At 38.2% G+C, this 23735-nt stretch overlaps 2 protein-coding genes across 4 annotated transcripts in view; one reads left to right on the top strand and one right to left on the bottom strand.

Moving 5' to 3' along the window:
- Window positions 1-11143, top strand: part of KDM1B (lysine demethylase 1B) — a 33434-nt gene extending 22291 nt beyond the window's left edge. For both annotated transcript variants that reach the window (XM_067537601.1, XM_067537600.1), the window contains 6 exons: window positions 673-747; window positions 1841-1957; window positions 2960-3085; window positions 4737-4859; window positions 6876-7028; window positions 8243-11143. In XM_067537601.1, the coding sequence (XP_067393702.1) occupies window positions 673-747; window positions 1841-1957; window positions 2960-3085; window positions 4737-4859; window positions 6876-7028; window positions 8243-8326 (678 nt within the window). In that variant the 3' untranslated portion in view covers window positions 8327-11143. The remainder of the gene's footprint in view (window positions 1-672; window positions 748-1840; window positions 1958-2959; window positions 3086-4736; window positions 4860-6875; window positions 7029-8242) is intronic.
- Window positions 11144-13199: 2056 nt separating this feature from the next.
- Window positions 13200-23735, bottom strand: part of DEK (DEK proto-oncogene) — a 31637-nt gene continuing 21101 nt past the window's right edge. Inside the window, exons 7-11 of one of the 2 annotated variants that reach the window (XM_067537598.1) lie at window positions 23394-23579; window positions 17757-17892; window positions 17134-17288; window positions 16007-16075; window positions 13200-14939 (exon numbers count right to left, since the gene is read on the bottom strand). In XM_067537598.1, the coding sequence (XP_067393699.1) occupies window positions 14928-14939; window positions 16007-16075; window positions 17134-17288; window positions 17757-17892; window positions 23394-23579 (558 nt within the window). In that variant the 3' untranslated portion in view covers window positions 13200-14927. The remainder of the gene's footprint in view (window positions 14940-16006; window positions 16076-17133; window positions 17289-17756; window positions 17893-23393; window positions 23580-23735) is intronic. The other variant, XM_067537599.1, reaches the window with a different exon arrangement.

Genomic DNA, 23735 nt, shown 5'->3' with positions numbered 1-23735 from the left:
CCGGTGAAGGTAATGAGAGGGTGTTAGCTTTGAAGCATATAAGCATCTCTTCATGTTCCACAGGCAAATCTGGGTTTGAAATAATTAACTTGTTTTGATATGATGGAAGAGGAGGAAGCTTTGTTTTGTAATTATTTTGGAATAATTTCAGTGTTGTTTAGATTTCATCTCAGTTGCTAGCAAGTGATTCTATTTATAGCAAAATTGTGATACTGAAAATATATTCCTAGAGGCATAGTCTAAAATTTTTGACTAACCTAACCATAATATTTAGCAAATACATAGAGTTCAGTCTTGTGAATTTTTTCCTTTCTCTCATGTTAGCAGGCTTCTTAGCTTTAGCATCCTTACTAATGAACTGTTTGACTCGTATCCTTGCCCTTCCTGGGAGCTCAGGGAAAACCTTGAGAGAACTGTCTATAACACCATTATGTTCCTCATCATACGATGAGTTGCTTCATTTGAACAGTGATCTTTTGTTTCAGGTTCCTTTTTTCCACAGTGCCTAGTTTTTTGATGTAATGTGCCCTTCTGCATCAAATATGGGAGCTAATGTATACAGGGTACTGAAGTTTTTAGATTTGTAATAATTTGCTATCTTCATATGAATGTGGATTGTATTGTCTCTCATAGAATTTGGTGTATTACTATTACTTTCACTTTGAAAACCAGGTACACAGCATTGATTATTCTGGGGAAGAAGTCCAAGTCACTACAGCAGATGGAACTGTGTGGACAGCACAAAAGGTAACCTATGTACTTCAAGTTTTTCTATCTTTAGGTCATAGATCCTTTAGAGGTTTTAAAAAAAAATCTATATTTTTACATCTTAATTGTTCAGTGACCCATGTTTGGTTGATATAGAAACCATTTTCGCTGGGCATTTTTGAGTTTGGAATGCTAATTTATATATACTGTGGAAACTCACTCATTTGAACTAATGACCCATTCAGAATTACACCTGAATTTTGCAAGTAGGTGAAATAAACACAGTTTTAAAAAAATCTAAGGTTAACAGTGGATGAAGTGTCCTCTGTTTGCTTATTTTGATGGTTGTTTTATGACATATATCATCATAATGAATGCATTAGTAAGATTAGTATATTTTCGTTTAGCCTTAAATATTTGTAAGAGTCAATCCAATGCTCTAAGGCCAATATTAGGACAATATAAAAGAGACAAGATGAAAATCAATTTGCTTTAAAGTGACAGAGGTAGCTGTTTGGTTACATTCCCCACTCTCATCTCCCTCCCAAGTTATATGTTTATCTTTCACAGAGATAAGTACATATCCAGCTTGTTTACTCCCTATCTCTGGGAATAAGATTTTGCAATTACTACTAAATCTCCCTTCATTTCCTGTAGCTCCAACTGCTATAATCTGCCCAGGCTTGCTTCTTCTCTAATTTTGAGGCTGTGTGCAGCTTTGATCAAGGCTGAACTTACACCAAAGAAAAATGCAGCAGAATAAGACATGAAGCGGTTGTGCAGGGTGGTAGAGAGAAGTGATCAGAAAAGCCACTGGGAAACTCTAAAACTGTAACTCTCAGGAAGCATTACTACTATTGGCATAATTCATCGCTGTCATGTAAGTCAGTCACTTTACAGACCACATCTTGAGAACCACTGTACTGAGGAGTATGTTCTCACCTGAATGTGTGCATGTGGCTGCCATTAATGGGTAGTGGTAGACTCTAACCCTGAGTTGCCCTGGGGGAATTGTGCCTCCTCAACTTTGTTGCGTTGCAAGAGCAATGGGTACTTATAAGAAGTGATTAGTCTCAATTGCTTTGTACAGCTTTTGCTATTGTTGTGATCATGATTATTTATTTTTCCATAGGTTTTGGTTACTGTACCACTGGCCCTTCTTCAGAAAAATGCCATTCAGTTTAATCCACCACTGCCAGAGAGAAAAATGAAAGCCATTAACAGTTTGGGAGCAGGAGTCATTGAAAAGGTACATAATTAAAATTACTTTTTAGTTATGTGAAAGAAAATGAACATCAACTGCCTTGAGCCTCTTAGTAGGGATGCTAATGATTCCGGTTTTCATGATGCTGATTTGAATCCTGTAGCACAGCTCACTTTCATGCTATAAGCGTAGAGCTGTTGTGATATGCTTCAGTATATTCATTGCAAAAAAAAAAAAAAAAAAAATAGGGGTATGGGAAAGTCCTATTGCCATTGGAAAAATAGAGCAATGCACTCATTTTAAATTTGCTTTCTTAAGTTTCTTTAATCTGCATAACATACATTTAAGTATATAAATAAATAAAAGAGCATAGGAGAGCAAAATAGTATCTGGATCCTGTATATCCATTTTTCTTTCTTTTTCCATCCTGATTTAAGTATGGTATTTGAAACCAATTATTTTATAGAAAATTACTGCTGGTCTTTACACTTTGTGCCTATATTTGAACATCCTCTCCCATTCCTCCATATGCCAGATAAAAGGGCTAGAGTGGCATAAAGAGACACTGAAAGCCCATATTTGTCCTGGGGAGAATTCTTCCCTCCCCCACTAGTGCAGAAGTCATCCATATGACTATGTCTGAGGATCCCCTCACAAGTTCTTGTGTGCTGGAGGTGGGGCTGGCAGGAAATTGTGCCAGGGGCACACAGCATTGCAGAAATTCCAGGCATTGCTGCAACCCTCCCTCTGGGCTCTGAATTCTGTGCAGTGCCTCATAAGAGGTACAGCACAAAATCTAGCCCAAGGTTTTCTGTAGTCAGATTGATTGCCAACTTTACTCAGATTGTCGGCTTTTTTTAATTTGAGAAACAGCAACAGTTTTGCACCACTCTTCTTTCTCGATAAACAAAAGGACCCAAATATCCTGAAATGAGAACCTCTAGCATATTTGGAAATTCTGAGGTGTGAGGGGAGTGAGAAAGATACATTTTAAATGCAGAGGTGTAGACAGGTTTCAAATTTTGTAATGTGAAATTCTCTCTCTAGGTTGCCTTGCAGTTTCCTTATAGATTTTGGGACAGCAAAATTCGAGGAGCTGATTTTTTTGGTCATGTTCCACCTAGTTCCAACAAACGTGGGCTCTTCAGTGTGTTCTATGACATGGATCCACAGGTACCATATGCCGTATATGCTTGAATGTCAGTTTTTTGAATTAGCTCTTCACAAATTTCAGTTTGAAATCCAAGTGCAAGAATTACTGAGCAATAGAGGTTTTCTTCGCTGTTTGCTCCCTTGCTATTAGAAAAACAGGACTAGTATTTTTTTGTAGGAAAAGAAGAGATTGTGAATTGGCATCACTCTTTTTAAAGTGTTGCTTTGAAATAAGCAGGGGACATTTTTCAAGACTGGATACAGAGTGGTCTTATGCAACTAGGATGTCCTCGTTTTAGATCTCAAAGATTTGGACTTCTGGATCCAGATAAAGGCACTGGAATGATATGGATCAGCTGAGGATCTGCTCTAGTACCGTTCCACAACCAAGTCTGTGGAATCTGAATAGAGATCGCAGAAATGAATGGTGTAGGAAGATTGAGGCATTCATTTTTCATCTTAGGAACATATGGCTTGATTCTCTGTTGTCCCTACACATTGTGTAATCGTTTTAAATCAGTAGGGTAGAGGTAGAGAATCAGGCTAATAGATTGGATCCATAGACTGGCACTGCAGTCAAATTGGCTTTGCCCATAGCAATAATAAGGTTGTAAGGTCCGTTCAAAAGTTATGGATTTTGATGCCAACTCCAACCTGTGGATTGACCGCATGTTCCCCCTTTGCCACCCCCCACCCCACCCCCAGTGTACCTTGCCCTTTCATCTATTACTTCTTGTGAACAAGTAAAGGGCTTTCTGTAACATACTGGCCTTTGCAAGAAAGAGACACTGTGAAGACAATGTCCTGTAACTAGTATCTACATCTGTTTCTGGCTGACCTTTACAGAAGGCACCTGCCCGTATTTGAGTAGTTGCTCCTGTAGAAAGATTGTGTGTGCTGGTGGTGGGGGGACTCTTGAGGATAAATGGGAACATCTGGTGTGATGCTTGGGTAGCAGATTGTTCTCTAGCTTAGTAATGATGGTAGATTAATTGCCCCATCAAAAGGAGAGGGAGGAATGGGATATAATGAGCAAGATGAGGCCTTCTGTGCTATTCTGTAGCCACTGCTTTTTTGTTTTTGAAACTCCTAAATGATAGCTGAGTTTTGTGGTAACAGAGGTAAGCAGGACCGCAGCTCAATTAAAGCAGAAGAACATTTGGTGTCTGAGCCAAAATCTGATGAAGTGAATAGAAAGACTTGCATTGACTTCAGTGGGCTTTGTCTCAGGCCCATAATGACTAGAATCCTAGTGGGGCCTCTTCTCGTTTCCATTTCTTGAAGTTAGCAATGGAGCTTTAGCATTGAACAGGAGATCAGATGTGGCGCTGAGAATGTGACTTATATGGATGAATGTAAGCATTTTAACATCCTTTGTGTGTTCTTTAGGCTGACATATATGAGTTCTAGTGAATTCTGCACAGTTATGAAAGGGACTAAGTCTACCTAATGAGGTTCTGTATTGTCCTCTGACTTTCTTCTAGTTCTTTCATATCTGAGAGCGAAAACTACAGAGGATGAACTTTCTTAGGGATCATAACTGACTTGGTCCAAAAACAAAAAGTTAAATTTCCCCATTGATTATCTATTGGGGACAATAGTCATTTAAGTGACTTTCTAGACATTCTTAATATTTCTGAAATGATATCAAATGTTAATGTTTTGATTCTAGGGTAAATATAGTATTCTAATGTCAGTAGTTACTGGAGATGCTGTGACAACCATTAAGCATTTAGATGACAAACAAGTACTACAACTTTGCATGACTGTACTCCGAGAGCTGTTTAAGGAGCAGGTAAGAGAAATGTTTTCTGTCAAAGAAGAATTAACTTGCCACAGATTTAAAGGCGGAGGGACCTGCAAAGAAAAAAAGGTTTTGCCCTTTTATTACTTCTCTGACATATATGGAAGATCTGAAACATTTTGCCCTTCCTTCCCCCTCCCTCCCCCCCCTTTTTTTTTTCTTTTTTTTTTCTTTTTTTAAAGTTTGTGGATTTTCTGCCTGTCTTTGTCTGAGAAATGTGAGGAATGTCAGGTCTGGTCTTTTGTGATCACAGAAATGGGAATTGGGAACTATTTTGAGTTGAAGAAATAGGGGGTGTTAAATTGTAAACCAAATGGGAGTTTTTCTTCCATGTGTTTTGGTTAGAGGTATTAACAAAAACCAAACAAAGTTATAAACAGTCTGAATAAAAATCTCTTCTCAGTTAATCAGGTGTCATTTCCTTGATTTTTGTGATATTATCATCCCACTAGTTCTCCATCCATTCATAAAACCGTATAGGCTAGACAAGAACTGACTTTCTAATGTGAAAACCAAGCAGATTAAAAACCTTAGTTCCCCACCCCTTCCAAAAGATGCAAGCCTTCTTTGTACAGATTTTGGGTACAAGTCCCCTTCCCCCTCTTTTTCTGTGCAGGTCATCCTTAAGATAATAACTAATGTCAAAATTTATTATAAACACTCTTTGCCAATTCTGGGGAAGCTGGAGATCATTGCCTAGCAATGCTGTTTGCACCCAACCTTGGGGCACGAACTTTTCTCTCACAAAATTCTAGAGCGGTTATGATTTTTAGCAGCTAGATGCTAAGGAAGACTTGGTGGCTATACCAATCTATGGATTCTTTGAGTGGATGAGTGAAATAAATATATTCCCCCTGTTATGTCATATGTGTGATGTTTGAAGTTTGGAGCTTGTTTGGAGCGCTCTCTCCTTAATTAGCCATACACAATTCCAGGTGTTGTGTAATGCATGTTGAACATTGCTGGCTCCAATGCTTTGTGTGAGCCTCTCCTAACAGTTGGTGCACAGAGAGTGCATACTCACTTCCAACCCTCTTTCCGTACCTTAGATGGGAGAGATTTTAATGAAGGTGGCAAACACCAGCAAAGATGGGAAGGCTAATGGCCTCAACAGAAATAACAGTAATAGCTAACTTTTAAGTGACTCACCTAAAGGGATCCTGAGTTTTCAGTTGCTCCTCACAAAATATATTTAAGTGAGCAGCTGTTACAATTACAATTGAAATTGTGTTCATATTAAAAGTTCACCTATCTGCTATTCTGATCTCCCAAGAACTTACTTGTGTCAAACTGATATTTGGTCTCCATGCTAGTCTGATAGTTTTCTCCCCATCTTACACAACCAGAAAAAGAACCTTCTACTAGAAGCCTCTCTGTAAAACTTCTTTCAGGTTGGACCAGTTAGCACAGTCTATAAAGACAAGATGACCCAGAAGTCCTTTCTAAGATGTATATTTACCCCACTATTGTAGAAATCTCAGTATTGTTTCACAAAGTTGATTTTTAGTCTCTTGGCTGCAGAAATTTTTGCTCAGAATAATGTTGACCCTGAGGTTATCACTGGTAAACTGGTGCTTCTTGTACCTGTTCAGAAGAGTGTACAAAGCATGTAGTCTGGGGGAAGAAGAGTTTCTTCTTCTCTAGATAGGCAGTATTACAACCCTTATGTAATGCAGACTCTGAAATTTGCTAAGTTCAAAGCTGCATAAGTATATCCTTTAATATTTGAAACATTAGGTAAACATGTTAAAAAATATAATTCCTCACTGGAGGTTCCTTTAACCTCCATTGAGGGGTAATATGTTTCACATTAGAAAAAAAACTAACAGAAATTTAGGCAAATCTGCACATCTCCTGCAATTATAGTAATAAGAGGTTATTGTGTACACTCTAAACAGGAAACATTTAAAGTTGTACAGAAGAACTAGAGGAAGCTGTGTTTATGGAAAATTACCAAAAATGTAGTCTCTTGATTGTACTGCATAACTTATTTTCTTGATAATTCAGGAAGTTCCAGACCCAGTAAAGTACTTTGTTACACGATGGAACAAAGACCCCTGGATTCAGATGGCATATAGTTTTGTAAAGACAGGTGGCAGTGGTGAGGCTTATGATGTTCTAGCTGAAGACATACAAGGAACAATCTTCTTTGCCGGCGAGGTAAATGTCTTAATTATTGTCATTCTAAAATTGGTTCAAGAATTTAGTTTTTGTTCTTGTAAAAGAGAAACTAATAGTGCTAGTTAGAGAAAGACATAGTAGAGTGGGCAGGTACTGCGTAAATACCCCACCTCTGCCAATGCTCCTTGATTCTGACCTACAGCAGTCCCTGGCTGTTGCAGCACCAGGCTTGTTTTGAGCTGGCACTGCCAGTTGTACCAAATTGAGGGGTGGCTTTGTGTAGTGGATAAATTCAGACTAGGATCAGGCCATAAAGTCCACTTACACTTTTGACCTAATTATGATTTGAACACCTCTCTGCAGAAGTGTGTGTAGTTTTAATCTGCCCAGCCCTGTGAGCTAGAGCCTCTAGTTTGAAAATCTGCACCAAAATTTATACCTGAAGCAAGATGGAAAATGGAAAACTGTTGTTATGCTAGCATGGATATAATTTATATAACTGACTTCAGTTCCTGTGGGCATATTTTTCCTTTAGGGATGTACAGTGATCATCTTGCCCTATGGAATACAGAAGAGCAATAGGCTCTTTAAAAGACAGTATGTCTTTTATATATATGGAGGCATGTCACACAAGTGATTAATAGTGATAAATTGTAGTTCTTCAAAAAAGGCTATTCAGGCATGCCCTTTATCATAGTTATGTTTTGCTCATCTTGCACAATTGTATTTGAATACACGTGGTCAGTAGCTGATTTTATAAACCAGGCAAAATGTATGTGTATATTGTATGTATGTGAGACTGAGACTCATATATATATAATTCCCCACCACATTTTGGGTGAACTGCATAATTGACTCCATACTTCTCCATTGGTCAGTAATGCAGCTATAACAATCTCATACTACTGATACTATTGTGTTTTGATATATGAAAGTATACGTACAATCTCTCTGAAGCAATGTTCAAACTAGCAAAAATGACTGTGTGCCAAAAGTCAAATTTCTTAGCTTTAATGGATGTGAGACAACTTTAGAGTTTACCTTTTTGCTAAATTATATATTTGCTTAAAAAAAATAAATAAAAGAATTTAAAATAGTTTGTTAAAGAAAAGCTAATAGTTTGAAAATTGGTATCTGTGTAAAAGCATATGCTAAATAATCTTGCACTACCTAGAACTTTGTTTTGGAGCAGATTTTTATTTTTGGTCTTCTATAGTTGTTTCAGAAATTATGCAATTTTAATTTTATTATAGGCCACAAACAGGCACTTTCCACAGACCGTTACAGGAGCCTACTTGAGCGGCGTTCGAGAAGCAAGCAAAATAGCAGCATTTTGAATACTGACATTTTGTGTCTATAGATATATATTTTTAATTGTTTTCTGTGGGTAAGACTTTCTTCAATTTTCCCCTTTGCTACCATTCCCACTAGTGGTATTTAAACCTTTTTTTTGGAATCTGAAGACAAAATCTTCATCTTTGTTTAATATTCTTTCTTTCTTTCAAACTCTGGTGATACAAGAAGTCATTGTTTTTCCTAATGTTATTTTCCCAACAAAGATATTAGTAACTTGTCAGCACTGACATTGGAGTCTCTTGCTACTATGGCACACACAGGTCTACTAACAAGGCCTTCTGTGTGAGGCCTTTTTCTATACTGTTCAGGCTCATGCTATTATAATAGACCACCTGCATTGAAGGTCGGAATAAGAGAGCACTTAATTGCTTTTCCAGTATTAAAGCATGGTGGATTATTTAGCGGTGGGGCTCCTAAATTTATTTTATTCTCAGGTTGATCACATTCAGAGTAGCACTTGAACAAACAGGCCAAACCATGGAATTACAATGGAGATGGTTCTAAGAAAGAATACACAAAAATCAGTTTGGTCTCCCCATACTATCCCCAATAACCTCTTCTGACATTTTTTTCAGTATACCTATTGTCCACCAGTCAAGTTTTGGCATCTCAAGTTGTATTCCTTTGAATCAAACTGCTGGAACAGTTTATAGTGCAATCATCAAAGGATTATTGAAGCTAAAGGGTTTTTTTTAAAAAGGAAAAAAAGAAGCTTTTACATTACAGTAATAATGTTTCTGAAATGTTCTCCATACTGCATCTTCAGAGATGTACATATAGGGGAATGATCTTTATGATAAGAGTAAGTTTGTTTGCTCAAAGTTGCTCATCATGTAAGTAGAGTAGTGCAAAAAAAAATTGTATGGGTTTAGATGTTTTTCCTTTGAAAAGTGAACTTCCAAATTCATTTGAGCTGAGTAGGTGAATCACTTACACACACAATTATGAGAGCTTAATGGGGATAAAGAGGGAATGTAAGTTATTAGTGACTCATTCAGCTTTTGTATTTAAAAATAGGTGAAGATGAATGAGGTAAAATATTCATGAAGGGCTGAAATAAGGTGGCTTGCACTTTGACTAAGTTTTTTTTTTATTGACGGTATTATTAAAAATGACTCAAGGGAGTAATTCAGTAAGGGATAAGCAGATATCTAAATGTTTTTTCCACAGTGGGAGGCAGCAAGAAATGAGACACATGGTATATACGCCTGCTTTAATAACATCCCATAGAACAGGATACATGGAAAATGGTTTAAAATAAATTTTTAAAAAATCACTCTTTTCCTCCCTGCAATGTTACTGCATAGTTCGGTGTGATTCTGGAAGGAAAATAAGCACTTAATTTTTTTTTTAATCTCAAGCATGCACTCTGTTTAGAATGCTCTGTGTGTGACAAAGCAAGCTTTTCTTGCGTTCCAGTGCTTAACTCCAGAAAGGTTACCTTTAGAAAAGAAGCCTGCTGACAAAAAGCAATTCTTTACTCTTCAATACCTAATTTGTTTTCTAAAGTGGATGTGATATTCAGATATTTTTATTTAATCTTTAATTTACATGGTTGAAGATATTTATATATGTAACTAGATCTGTTTTTCAGATATTCCGTTCTGCTTTTTAAAATTGAATTGAGAATGACTGAGAAGTGTAAGTGTTGCTGATTTTTTTTTTTTTTTGCTCTAAAGAATGCTAATATTTACAGTTCTGAAATACTTCCAAGTATTAAACTGTAACCATCTTAAAGGCTTTATAGAGCAAGGCTTGAAATTCTGTGCTGATACAAGAAATGGTAAGCAAGGTTTAGATTTTGCTTTCATTAAGTCATTGCTATTTTGATGGTTCTGTGTTTTATAGACCCATTTATAATGGAAGTGAGAGAGATTTCAATGGGAAACGAAGTGTCCAGGATAGGCAAAAGAGAAAGGAAGAACTCCCTGCCTCACGCAATGTACTATATAAGATAGCAAAATTTTGCTAATAGGAAAGCAGCTTAGAAACATAGTTATATAAAACAATCATTGGTACAAGCTCAGAATGTAAATTCTATTTACAGCCCACTTCTTGGTCAAAGCTCCCATCAGTTTCATCGTAACAAGGAAACAGTTAGGGCTCTAGGCAATAACTGAAAAGTCAGGCGCTTAGGCCCAATTCAGCAATCAATCCCGCTTCAGCAAAGCATTTCTGTACATGCTGAACTTCAAGCATGGGCCTAAGTCTTGTTGACTTCTACATTGGAATTTATATAAATGCTTAACATTAGGCACATTCTTAAATGCTTTGCTGAGCAGAGATGGACATAGGCACATATTTAAATTCTTTGCTGAATTAGGCTTTAGTGAGGCCTGTTTATAGCATTAAAAAGGCAAGAACGAGGGACAAAATGCAGAGCATTATGGTAAATTTTAAACTTTTAGTCCATAGTACATATCTAAGGTATTACTTTGGTATTCAGGCACTTAAACTGTAGTGTGCCACACTTCAGTTGTGGAGAAACAAGCATAAAGTGAGTGTTCCATTTTGTTTATGCTCATTAAAAACTTTTAAAAAGATAAGCCTCAGAATTGACCTGACTTAATTATTGGTCCCAAAGAACTTCTCCAACACTTACGTCAAATTTAATTAAGCATGTTAGTTTTTCTAACTTTTGTGCACAATTTATTCCCTGTAAATAAACTGGAAAATGTTTTTTTAAGTAAATTTGTTTAAAATATTACCAAAATGTCTGAAGGCAGAGCATGATCTGTTACACTTCAACTCTTGTGTGACTGTTATGGCATCAGAATAAAACTGGAAAGTGTCCACTGGATGTTGCACAGTTTTTTAAACTGATTCTAAGCCTGCACTGAGCAATGTGACAAAGCCACAACAAGCTTTATTAATATCTGGAGGTAGAATCTTAACAGTTGCTGTTTTAGAACTATGGCTCTGAATTGCAAGTCCTGATTCTATTATAATTTGTACAATAATGGATCCAACATCTTTCAAAGGATCACAAAACACTTCACAAACTGAATTATTTCCACACCAAGCAGTGACTGTAGTGGGAAGACGTTCTATTACACAAACTTCACCCATAAACCTAAAAATAGCAGGATGATCAGCAGTGGAATAGTGTGTTTGTCAATGGCATAATTGTAGCATTAACAGTTTATAGGGCAGTAGCACCTAAAGGCCACAACCAGGTCAGACCTCATTTAGCTAACCACGGTGCAAACATAATGCGAACTCCAGAGTTTACAATGTGCAAGACAAAATAACAGGTGTATCAGACAGACAAGTAGTGTGCGTGCAATTCTTAGTCATTGACTGGCAGTGACCTTGCTCCATGCCTAGCTGTTATCAGGTTGCAGTTGTTCAGTAATATATTTTGCATTTCCTTGTCCCTTGATGACTAGAGGTAGTTGTTAAAATGGCCTTCCAATGCCAGAAGGGACCATTGTGATTATCTGACCTCCCTGTTAGGAAGACTGTCTACTTGCAAAAACAGTAATCAAGGTGCCTTTTACCTTTCTCTTTAATAAGCTGAATAGATTTGAGTTCCTTAAGTCTCTCATTGCAAGATGTTTTCCAGCTTTTTGAATCAGTCTGGTAGCTCTTTTGTGAGCCTTCACCAGTTTTTCCAACATCCTTTTTGAAGGGTGGGCATCATCAGCAGTGGTCTCACCAATGTTGCATTTAGAGGTATTTCCTCTTTATTCAGTATCACTATTCCTGATTATTCACTTAGATTGCTAGCCTTTTTCGTCACACATCACACTAGGAGCTTATGTACAGTCAATTATCTCAAGTCTTCTCACAAGTATGGCTTATGTGCTTTGTTTCTAGCAGTATTGACCTCACGTGTGGCTGTACTAAAATGCATCTTTGAGTATATCCAGCTTATGAAACAATCCATGTTGCTCTACAGAGGGGGACTTATTACTCACTCTTCTACATATTCTTCCAGGGCATGTTAGTGAACAGCATTAGTCCAGGAATCAATCCTGGTAGGACCCTCTGCAGAGACTTCCTATACATTTTTTCCTATTAGAAATGAATTTTGATTGAAGACTGTCTAAACAATCTATTTAGTTTGTGCCACTGATTTTGTATAGTGCTAATTTTGTTAGGCGTAGCATGATAGTTTAACTTGTCAAACTTGATAAAGGTAACAGAATTTTTAGGCTTTAGTAACATCTATTTTGCATGAAGAATTATTCCCATCCTTTCATTCTTTATTAAGCAAGGCCCTAGCAGCTATTCCACATTTAACCTGAGATCAGAGTCAGGCTAACCAACCTATTACTAGCCAAGTCACCTTGTTTACCTTTTTAAAAAAAAGGTAAGGAAACTTAGTCCTAAGCTTCTGCAGGTTAGTAGAAAAACTTCCCTTCAGCTTTAGACAATACATACTAGCAGAAGAGTATCAAAATTAGCATGAGTCAACAAAACTTGGTCTCAACCCATAGCTACACTTTCTTCCAGGTGCAAGATGCAAATGAAGTGTCCGAAAAGCACCCTAAAAATACATTTACATTAGTAAGTTGTTTTTCTGCATGAGTACGTCACCGCTGGATGATGTAATTTAGATAGAGTATGGTTAGATCACAGTGGTAACACTTACACACTGTCTGCACTACAGCTTTCATTAAGAGTTCTCCTACATGAGGATGAGGAAAAGCATTTGAGAAGAAATTCAGTAACTTCTACTTGACTACCTCATTCAAATAAGATGACTTGGCCATGAGTGTTGTTTACATAATCTTTAGAAGTACATTTTAAGAATAGCCTTTTATAGTTCTATCCAAGGACAAAACGATGTTCAGTGACAAGTAACTAACTGCTTTATCATGAATTTGAAATTGTTTGAATGCTTTTCTTAAATTGGGTAAAATAGCTCAAAGCAATTGCACATCAGTTAATTTTTTCTAGTCATATCTTGATGGCTGGACATGGTATTGCACAGATCACACTTCTAAAGCAGAGAAACCTTTGCCAGAGTTCTGAACAGATTTGTCCAGATGACAAGACATGGTTTCTGTAGAGTTTTATTATACAGGTAAGTGAATATCAAAATTGATTTAAGTTTTTCTGAAAGACATTTATTGAATACAAAACTGTTACATTCAGCCTTTTTTAAAAAGGATTACATGCAAAGAAATTATAAAAAGGTAAAGATTAATTAGCATCGTGACTGGCTGAACATTTTCAGAATTTAAATTCTGTGACCCCTAATTTTGCAAATATAGAATACTAAAATTTTTAAAATGCTTTGTTCTTGAACAATACTGGAGTCATTAAGAGATTTGTTGTTCACAGCATTGATAGCAACACACATTTGTTTGGCGTCTTAGTATTTTACATAAATCATAAATGTGTGGCTTTCTATAATAGCACGAAGGTATATGGTCAGCAAAAAATTCATGAAAATTTCTACTTTGAACCAAAAGCAGTGGGTCAACGTTTGAGATGGGATTCTAGAGTACCATAGCCCATATTTTGGCTCAGATTTAAAAAAGCATCCCTATTCAGAATAGCACTTAAGCAAATGATTAAGTACTATCCCGATTAGGATCCTAAACTTGTGGCTTGATTTTCACTTGTTAAGCCTGTCAGCTGTTCATCACTGTAGGCACCCACTTCTGAAAATTTTGGCCATAGTCCAACGTCAAAATAAGCATTATCAAGTCAGTTATTTTTTCCCTATAGCCTTCACTTTGAACTTTATTAATGTACTAGGTCAAGCCATTGGAACAAATGCATCTGTAGCCTTTTATACAAACACAGAAAAGCTTAAATATAAAGCTTAAGTATAAAATTACAGGTGAATCTTCCTTACAAGGCAAGATTGGACAAACAGTAAAATTTCAGCTTTTTTTGTATAATCTTGAGGGAACTTCCCACTTTTCATCCCAGCATCACTGCTGAACACTGACATTTCATGAGTTTTCTAAGATAACTAGATTTAAAAAACTTATTTGCACAACAGAAATCTGAAATAACTTTATATACAGTCTTTTAAAAGTACAAAAATAACATCTAGATGCCAATTAGTTACCATGCTTTGACAGTTCTCAGTGGATCCACATGCAAGACTAATGTATATTTAGAGTATTCTGAATTTATAGCATGTAAATCAGAATATAAAGAACACTAGCATGTGATTGATTTTCAGAATATGTATTCAAAATTTGTATAACCCAATACTGCAATATTCCAGACAATCTCTGCATGTATATATGCAAACACTTCAGATGAAAGTTGTCTACTTGATTCTTAAAAAAAAAGTATGCAAGGTACTAAAGCACATTAAAAACTATGATAATCTCAGTGAATCTACTTCTACAAAGCAATTCAAAATGTACAGAAATATAAAAAGGGAACATTTAGTGCCATGCAAAAAGAACCTTAGCATGTAAACTAAAAATTGCATCAGATGCAATTATTAAAAAGGTACACAAAGCAATATACATTGATACTAGGTCAGCAGAATCAGCTCTGACTAAACACAATATTATTCCACAAACATTCTTTTTGCTGGTGTCTATCAGATCTTCAAATCCATGGGAACGTAAGTCAGCAGTCTTCATTTCCTCCAGTCAAATTAGATCATGAAATCAACTGAAATGAGAGTTTCTCGTTTTAGTCAATTCTACACTGGTCTAACATTAAGATAAAGGCTGTTCAAGAACATGCACAAAAAACGCTAGTTAAGAAATGAATACGCTCCTCTCTCAACCATCCCATTTAGCGCTACCACAAATAATTCTTCAGTGCCAGCTAGTGTTAGGATATTCCACTGTGTCTTAGCTGGCATACATGACATTTGAAGTGCATGCATTATTTTGAATCATCCATAACTTTGCATTCGAGAATTTGAAATAAAATAGAGAAATTTACTTACAATTTTTCTGTATTCTTACTAACTGAAGTTCTGATTCCCTTACTCCTCCCATTTTTATTTTAGGGAGAAACAAAATTAATGCACTTGAAATTATTCTTAAGTGTTACTAGCTATAGACTGGTTCAAGAGCTCTGCATTAAGGGTGGCAGGAGCAGCTAGAGAGAAAGCAGGGAAGTCAATCTCCTTCCTGTTTCCCCTATTGCTCTGGGGAGGGAGTATGCTGCACCAGATCTACACCAGAGGCCGTGTACTCTCCTCAAGGCAGCATCATAACTGCCAACCAGGTGGGTGGGGGTGGGGATATGTGCCAAGTCGAAGCTCTACCTACTCTCTCCACCCTTCCACACAGCTACATGAGGAGGAAATGTAGCAACTCTGTGAACCTGTGTCCTTTCTTGTGCTATTATCTATGATGCAGGTAGCCAGTGCCTTGCATTCCAAAATTGCTGTGTAGCCCAGGCCATGATTTGGCCCTTTAAGAGCTGTGCATTATTTAATTATGCTAGTTAGATTAATTGAGGCCATGATAGCTTTACTATCTTAGTTCTGCCTGAATAGTAACGTATTTCCCAAAGAGAAGGAAATTATTGAACCCACGTGAGTGGACTTCTGTGCCAGCTTTTTGACCAACATCACAAAGGGAAACGATCCTGAATCAAGGCTGGTCTGAAAATTGTTTTTGGTCACTTCACATACTAAAAAGCAAGCTTTTTGAAACTAGTAGTACTACAGTGTCCCAGATGTTTAAAAAAATACCATTACTTTTTTTCAAATATGCTTTTACCTCTTTAACTGTCTTTTTGATGAACTCTTTCCTTTCAGACAAGTCATAACTGGGATAACTTTCATATACCTAAAGCAAGCAATACAAAAAAGTTAATGTGCGTGAAAAGTCTTAAAATAAAAGTAAGACCATATTAACTTCATAATTTTAGTGCAGAAGAGATGGAGCTGTACAACTTTAGATTACACAATGTCATTTGTAGTGTCAAACCTTTTATTTCCCTCCCTTGTTTTGCCTAAACACAGTATTTGAAAGTTTATGTAGCAGTTATTTTAAAATCACAACATATTAACAAAGAACAGGGTGTAGATGACAGAATACCCTGGGGTCGAGCAACTCAGGCTGTCTTCTAGTGGGTATATTGTATTCTCTAGACCAGTTTCTCATTTGTGGACTCCTTCAAATGGAGGTGCAGACTCCTTTGGAAATCTATTTGTGTGTATTATATATTAGTTGAATTCTGTTCAATCAGTTTTCAGTATTTTTGCTGACCCCTTAGACGTACTCTGCAAGCCACACATTGAGACTGTCAGCTATACTCCACATCAATTTTGGGTCCTTTAAATCAATGACAGAGCTGTTATTAAAAACAGGTACTGTTTTACCACCATCAGTAGCCATGTTGAGGGGAAAAAGAAAATCACTAAACAGGCAAATAGATTTTAACTTCATGGCAGTTCTGAAAAAATTGAAAAAAATTTTAGTTTCAGGTCCAGCTGAAAACAATTTTGCGCAAGTCAAAATATTTTGACTCAATTTTTTTTTAGTTGATTTCAGGCATTTTGACAAAAGCAAAGGAGGACTAAATTAACAAAATGGACAGGGTGGATGTATGGGGGAGGAGAGGCTGAGTGGGGAAGAGACATCCTCTGCTAACCTTCAGCACCCTGAGTTTTTCCTTCAGACTTTCCAGCAAGGGGCTGACCAGATTCAATATTGCTTAGTTCAAAATCAAAGCCTGAAGTCATACAGCTTTATACAGTCAAATTTCTGAGTGTGATTAGTATATGAAATATTTACATTTTCACACAAAGCCTCACACTGATATAAACTAATTTTTACAAAACAAAATGAGGAATAAATAGCTTGACATACTTTAAACAAAGCTGTATAATATTTACACATACCTCTTTGCAAATCTGTTTCATTGTGACTTCCTCCAAATTTGCATTGGCCAATAACTTCTTGACAGTTTCCTTGAGATCTTCATCTGTAGGTGGTTTCTTCAACTTTTTAATTAAAGGTTCATCATCTGAACTATCCTCAGACTCACTTTCTAAATCTGGAAAATTTAATTTATTAGAATTCAAAATGTTTGACATGTCCCTGGTGCTTCCTTCTTCCAGAAGAGAACCCTGGGCAGTTCTCCCACAGTACACTTATGCACCCTGCCCTACATGATTCCTTGATAGTCTGACATATTTTGCTGGTTTAGTTTTAAATAGATGGTATTTTATGAACAAAATAGTTGTATTTTCCACCTGAACCCAGAATACTGCAATTCAGCTTGTCCGTAGCATCAGGCTAAAGCATGGCTGCAGATCAGATAAGATTCTGTGAAATCACTCTACAGGTCCAGTTAAAGATCTTGCCAAGAGGGTCTCCCATCCGGATATTTTAAATGTAAATTAGCAAAACAAACAGTAAAAATTATGCAATGTTTTGCTTTTATAGTTAACCTCAAGATTCATCTTTTAAGTTAAGCAACAATGATTTACGATGAAAACAATAAATAAATAAAAACCTTTACCTTTTTTGGAACTGTTCTGGTTCTTCTTTGTAGTGCTGCTATCTGCTTTCTTGACATTAGCACTCTTCACAGCTTTCTTGTTTTTAGAAGGCATCTTTTGCTTAGGTTTTTCTTTTTTAGATGCTTTCTTAGGTTGCTGTAGGAGGGAAAAGGATCGCTTGAATTCTGACTTCTAGCACAATAGCCCTCATTCCCCACTAGTAGTGATACGTGGGTGTGAGAAACATCCGTGATGTCACTGCAAACTGAATTATTAAATTCAGATGTGATCTATTGGCAATTTAATAATAGTTAATGCTGTAATAGTTGATGGTAGTGAGGAAAATGTATAGGTACTGTGAAAGTTAAAATCTGGGTTCTTCAATTTTGAATTTTAACTTTGCATAAACTCTGGAATGCAAACCAAGACAGTCAAATTCTTGACTGCTTTAATGAACAGCTGGAACTTTTCCAGCAACACTGCTGATTGTCCTAAGCATCTCCATTCATAATTAGGTCTGATGCTCTTAGAGAGCATTTTTTTCCATGGAGGCAGGTATCTTTATAGGCCCAAACAGCAATTCTACTCTGAAAAGGGACTAGAATGACAGAGGATTTAATGGTTATTGTAAACTGAATTTATCCGTGAGGTAAGATGCATTTTCTAACTACTAATCCTAAAAACGGATCCAGGATCATTTCACATTAGCATTCAAGAAAAGTGCATTTTTCCCTGCTCTCACAGCATCACAAGCAATAGAGCTTTTGCCAGCAAAGTTTCAACCCTCGAAACCTGCACAACCCCATTAGTCTTAAACAAGAACGTATGGGTGTAACTGAGGGTCTAAATTTGGCATACAGAATATTTTATTGGTGACTGTAGGAAGGTACAGTGGCCTTCCTCCGAGCCTGGGCCTGAGAAAGGGCCACAACCACCCGAGCAGACAGTAAAAGGGCCGGCAACCGGGGAGCCGGATAGGGATACGTCCAACCGACCGGCTAATCCAGCCACAGAGGGGCGGAGCCTCAGCCACAGCTGGGAGTATAAGAAGCAGGTCCCGCAGTTCAGTAGGAGACAGGCTACTGCTGGAGGCAGACGTGCCATCCTGCCAGCTGCAGGAAAGGCCTGCACCCAGCCGGGCCGCTGCCCCAAGCGAGCGCCTCCTGGAGCATAGGCCCCAGGAATGGCCCAAGCGACCGAGCCCTAAATGCTGGATCGGGCCTCCGAAACCCCTAGACTGGCCTGGGCCACCAGGCCCCAAGGACTGGACAGGACATCTGGACCCCAGCGACTGGGCCGAGCCCCCTGAGCCGGAAGGCTGGGGGATACACTCAGAGGTCGGTCCTGACCTAGAGGAGCTGCACTCCGCTGAGATCCCAGAGCCCTGTGACCTGGAAGAGCTGCCCTCCGCTGAGGAGCTCCCCACTTTGCCACCGGTGGACGAAGAGGGACTGGCGAGCCTACCGCGGGCCGTATACCCCAGTGACACCGACGATCCGGTGGATACAGGTACCTGGAGATACGGGGAGGAAGTGGCCCAGGGACAGCCATAGCTGTGGCTGAGACAGGGGCAAGACCCCGTCAGCGTGTTGTGGCGGGAGCCCCACCGACTCAGTGGCGACGCCTTTGCCACTGCTAGGGCCCTGGGCTGGGATGCAGTGGAGAGGGTGGGCCTGCGTCCCCCTCCCCCCTTCCCTAGCCACCCTGGGAGAAAGTGATCTCCCCTGCCAAGGGCTGGGGCACTAGACTGCTTGCTTGTCCACCCTGCCAAAGGCCAGGGCACTAGACTGCTTGGCCGTCCGCCTTGCCTGGGGGCCAGAACGAACAGTGTACAGAGTGACTAACTTTCCCCTTTTTGGAGGGTGCAGTGGCCTTCCTCCGAGCCTGGGCCCAAGGAAGGGCCACAACGACGGGGCCAGACTGGCCCCCGTGCTACAGTGACGAATTAAAAAGAAAGAATCCTGGTTAAATTTGTAGGTCTGGTAGTTAGGAAATGTGACATATGGGATCTGTTCACAATAAATGATACTGTCAGACACTGGAATTAAAGGTGCCATTTTTAGTAATTTAATTGTTGAATTACACTTTATAATACACTAGTGTCCCATCAATGCATATTCCAAAGCAGACTCTAATTTTTCCCATAAGTAGTGACTATCCTTTAAAACAGAAAGCCAGAAACATGCATAATTACTCCAGTCTGCCAAAAACAAACAGGTGCTGCACCTAGAAAGCCATCCACTACTAACAGAATGCCAACTCCCATCTACAAGGAAATACTTACTCTCCTTTTACTTTGTCAGCTTTATCATCCTAAAACTTAAGTAGCCTGCAGGCTTTGTTTCACATAGCACCAATAACTGAATGCTGATTCATCTGATTTCTAAAACAGCCTAGGCACCATTCTGCCTTGCAACAGACCCCTGACAGTCTGATTAAAACTAAACAGGCAAACCGTGGTATTCTATGAACAAGCTAGTTTTAGTTTCCACCCCTGCCCACAATACTCAGCATCCCTTCTCCCTTCAGTCAGGCAGAAGTATGGCTGCATGGTCTAACAATTATACATGGCTGCATTTTTACTAGTAGAAGTGAACTACATTAATGAATGCATACAACTGGCTCAGTTATGATGCTTTAAAGACATACATACAAAAATGACGTTTGCTGAAGTTAAAATCAACTAAGTGAACAGAAAATACATGATACACAAACTAGATAGGTTCTCTTTATTTACACAACTTAAGCATGTATTTAAGTCTCAGGATCACAGTGTTTAGCTGCCTGCCCTAGAAACTTCCTCTGGAAGTTATTGAGATGAGCATGGAACCCCACAACCCTGTTTAGCATCCAATGATACTGCAAAAATAAGAAGTTCGGTATTTCTCAAAAGGAGAGTCAAAGTTAAGCATGTGATAAGTCCTGTAAATTGTAACACGTGCAAAACAATTTGACATGAAAAAATGGATTTTGACTCATTACTTTTATTTATAACTGTGCAACCCATACAACTTAGTTAATTGTGTTGGTGCCCCAGCCAGACTAGACTCCAGCTTACTCCTTCAGTGGTTGGCTTTGCAGTGGCTATAGAAGCATTGAGAACTTTGTCACTGTAGGCAGCGGAAATACACACAGGGATCATACCCTTAAGTAGTCACTTTTCAAACTAGAATGCTTTAGTTTAAGTGTTTGGCTAGGGAAAAGGTTAGAAATTTAAATAGAATTCAGTCTGCTTTATAATATGTGGGAAATATTTTTTCCTCAGAATCCAGATTGTTTTCTAGAATTGTCTTTGAATCCTGACAATACTAAGAAGCTGTCTTTTTTGAATCTCAACTAAGAGAAGCATGCAGGTAACTGAAGAGAGGAGTCATCTGTCCCAACCATTCTACACCCATGACTCCAACAGTTAGCTCAACCGAGAGCAGAATAACTAACTAAGCCAGGACAGTCTGGCTAATTTTTAATTATGCTGCTGAAGGGCTGTTAAGTCTGAATTATTTTAGTTCTGTGCTCATTCAAGTTTATTATATACATGGCAGTTCTTTCCTACCTTTTGCCAATTGCCACAACTGAGCTAAAGAGACAGCCATTGTTCAGTCATCAATAAGCAGATCAATCATTTCAGTTCTTTGCCCCCCAATAACTTCAGATGTTAAAGTTTGACCTACAAATTGATTGCAAGTTAACAGTCTGACCTCTCAGTTTGGACAACTTTGATCTGAATTTTCATGAAATTGGGGTAACTTGACTTAGTTTACTTGGGCCTGGTCTACATTAGGAAATTCAGTCAGTATAACTATGTCAAACTATGTGTGAGAAATCCATACCTGAGTGACAGTTAAATTGATCTAACCTCCAGAGTAGACACCCTCCCTCCCCCTTTGCGCAGCTGCATCATTTTAAGTGTAGACAAGCCCTTGGTTTGCTGGAAATTCTCCTTTTAAGTCCCTCAATCAGAAGAGTTGCCAGTGCACAGCATAAGAGGTAGAATATTTTAAGAGCAGAGTAGTTTTTCCATGAGCCAATGAAGTTTCCTTTGAAGTTCTCTAACATTATAGTACCTCTGAGGTGGGGTTGTAAACACTCCTAGTGTCAGCCATTTAAAAGTTTTCAGATTTTGCCTGATAAACCCTGTGTCTGTTCCTTCAGAGCTAACTCCTACCTTTTGAAGGAAGGCAAAAAACTGGAGGTGAGTGGGGCTTACCTATCTTTTAAAGGCAGCTGAGCTCTTGGAAAAAAGGATTTCTAAAGAAGACTCCTGCCACAGAGAGCCAGATTCCTCTCACAGCAGAAAGACTGTACTGGTGAAGAGATGAACAAAATATAAAATTAGCTTTTAGTACTCTAGTCCTCTTTCAACTCACCAATTGTGAGCTCCACCAAAAAATGGCAAAGTTAAGAATGGGTGGATCCAACCTTGTTTTATGGACAATGGTGGTGGAATATCATTTGTCATTTTATGACATTTTCATTATAAAGTTCTATGAATTTGCCTTCCAACAAAAAGTTTTCATGATTATTACCTTCCATAGCTCAGACCATTCAAATATATGGCCTACTACACTTATAGGTCATAAATTTGGATGCAGCCCAGGTCAGTAGTGGCTGAAGTTTTACCACCACCTGTGGTTCAGTGGCTTATATATGTTATGTTAGTCTCAGTCGTGTAATTAGAGAATTGGTGTCCTTATCACAAACTCTTAAGCCATAATTGCTGGTAATAGGCTCATCTGAGAATGCAAGACGTCAAAGGATACAAAGCCTGAAATCTCTTCACTCATATACTGCAGGGTTGAGTCAATGTGAAGATGCTTGTATTGCCACTCCACATTCTGTACTTTTTCTGAGAAAAGAGGTGGAAGGAAGGAGTGAGGGGAAGCTCTCAAGCTGTGATTATATGAGGAAAAATAGTAAGTGTTTGAAGAAAAAAGTTGTCTATGGAAAAATAAGATTCTGAAAAGAATAAATAAGAGTAAAAAATTGAGTATGGTGGAATTATAACCTTTCAGAGTTTTGAAGAAAACCCTTTAAGGCTGCTTAGTTTTGTACAAATAAAAATTTAAGGGACACTATAGAACCACACAAGAATCTGGGAACTGATGTTCCAATGCTACATAGATGGGAGTGACTTTACTTACTTAATACAACAATGCTTACTTTAACTGTAGCTCACTCAACAGTAATCCCCAGGCACAAAGCAATGGCGTTTTCCAAGATAATGTCACCAGGAGATAAGAAAGGCAACACTTAAATTTTTGCCCTTGGCCACACTGTTAGAAATGTTTAAAAAAATTCCATCACATGCAGCAACTGATTTTACAAGATCCACATAAGCATCTGCGATCAGAACCAGGTCCTCTGATTTCTGGTGTTTCTTCATCCCCAAATGTCTTAAATTCATGGATAACACCATATTTCTGGCACTGGAAGAAGTTGGTCTTCCTGATATATAGTACCTGATGAACTTTTGTCTCAAGTTGTCCACCTGTGAAGCAATCCTCTCAATTAACTATAGCTTACTTCCCACCTTTTAAAAAAAACCTAAACCACTAGCACTATACTGAAATCCACTATTCAACAACATATCCAGCTAGTTACAAACTAAGCAAGAAACTCATTCATCCTTATGCTGAAAAGGAAGTTGTTATATTTACCTCCTCTTCACTCTCTTTCTCTTCTTCCGAAGATTCATCCTTCTCTTTCTTTTCCTCCTCCTCACTACTGGATTCATCCGACAAAATCTCAGGACATTTGGTGCGTTTTACTTTTCGTGCAGTTCCTGAGCTACTGCGTTCTTTTTTGCCACCTTTGCTGAGTGTTTTTTTGGACTTTGGCAATGGCTGTTTGAGATAAAGATTGGGTTAAATAAGTAATATGCTTTTGGCAACCACCAGATGCCCGTTACTATGAATAAGTATATGATTCTGTCATGGAGCTCACGGATTCCATGATTTTCCGAGACCTCCGTGACTTTTTCTGTGACAGGGCTGGAGCAG

The sequence above is a fragment of the Emydura macquarii genome, unplaced genomic scaffold (assembly GCF_026122565.2).
Source record: "Emydura macquarii macquarii isolate MOO-44397 ecotype Brisbane River unplaced genomic scaffold, CSIRO-AGI_Emac_v2 contig_431, whole genome shotgun sequence".
NCBI classification, from domain to species: domain Eukaryota; kingdom Metazoa; phylum Chordata; order Testudines; family Chelidae; genus Emydura; species Emydura macquarii.
The sequence above is the reverse complement of the archived record's forward strand: the minus strand, read 5'-3'. Positions and strand labels throughout refer to the sequence as shown.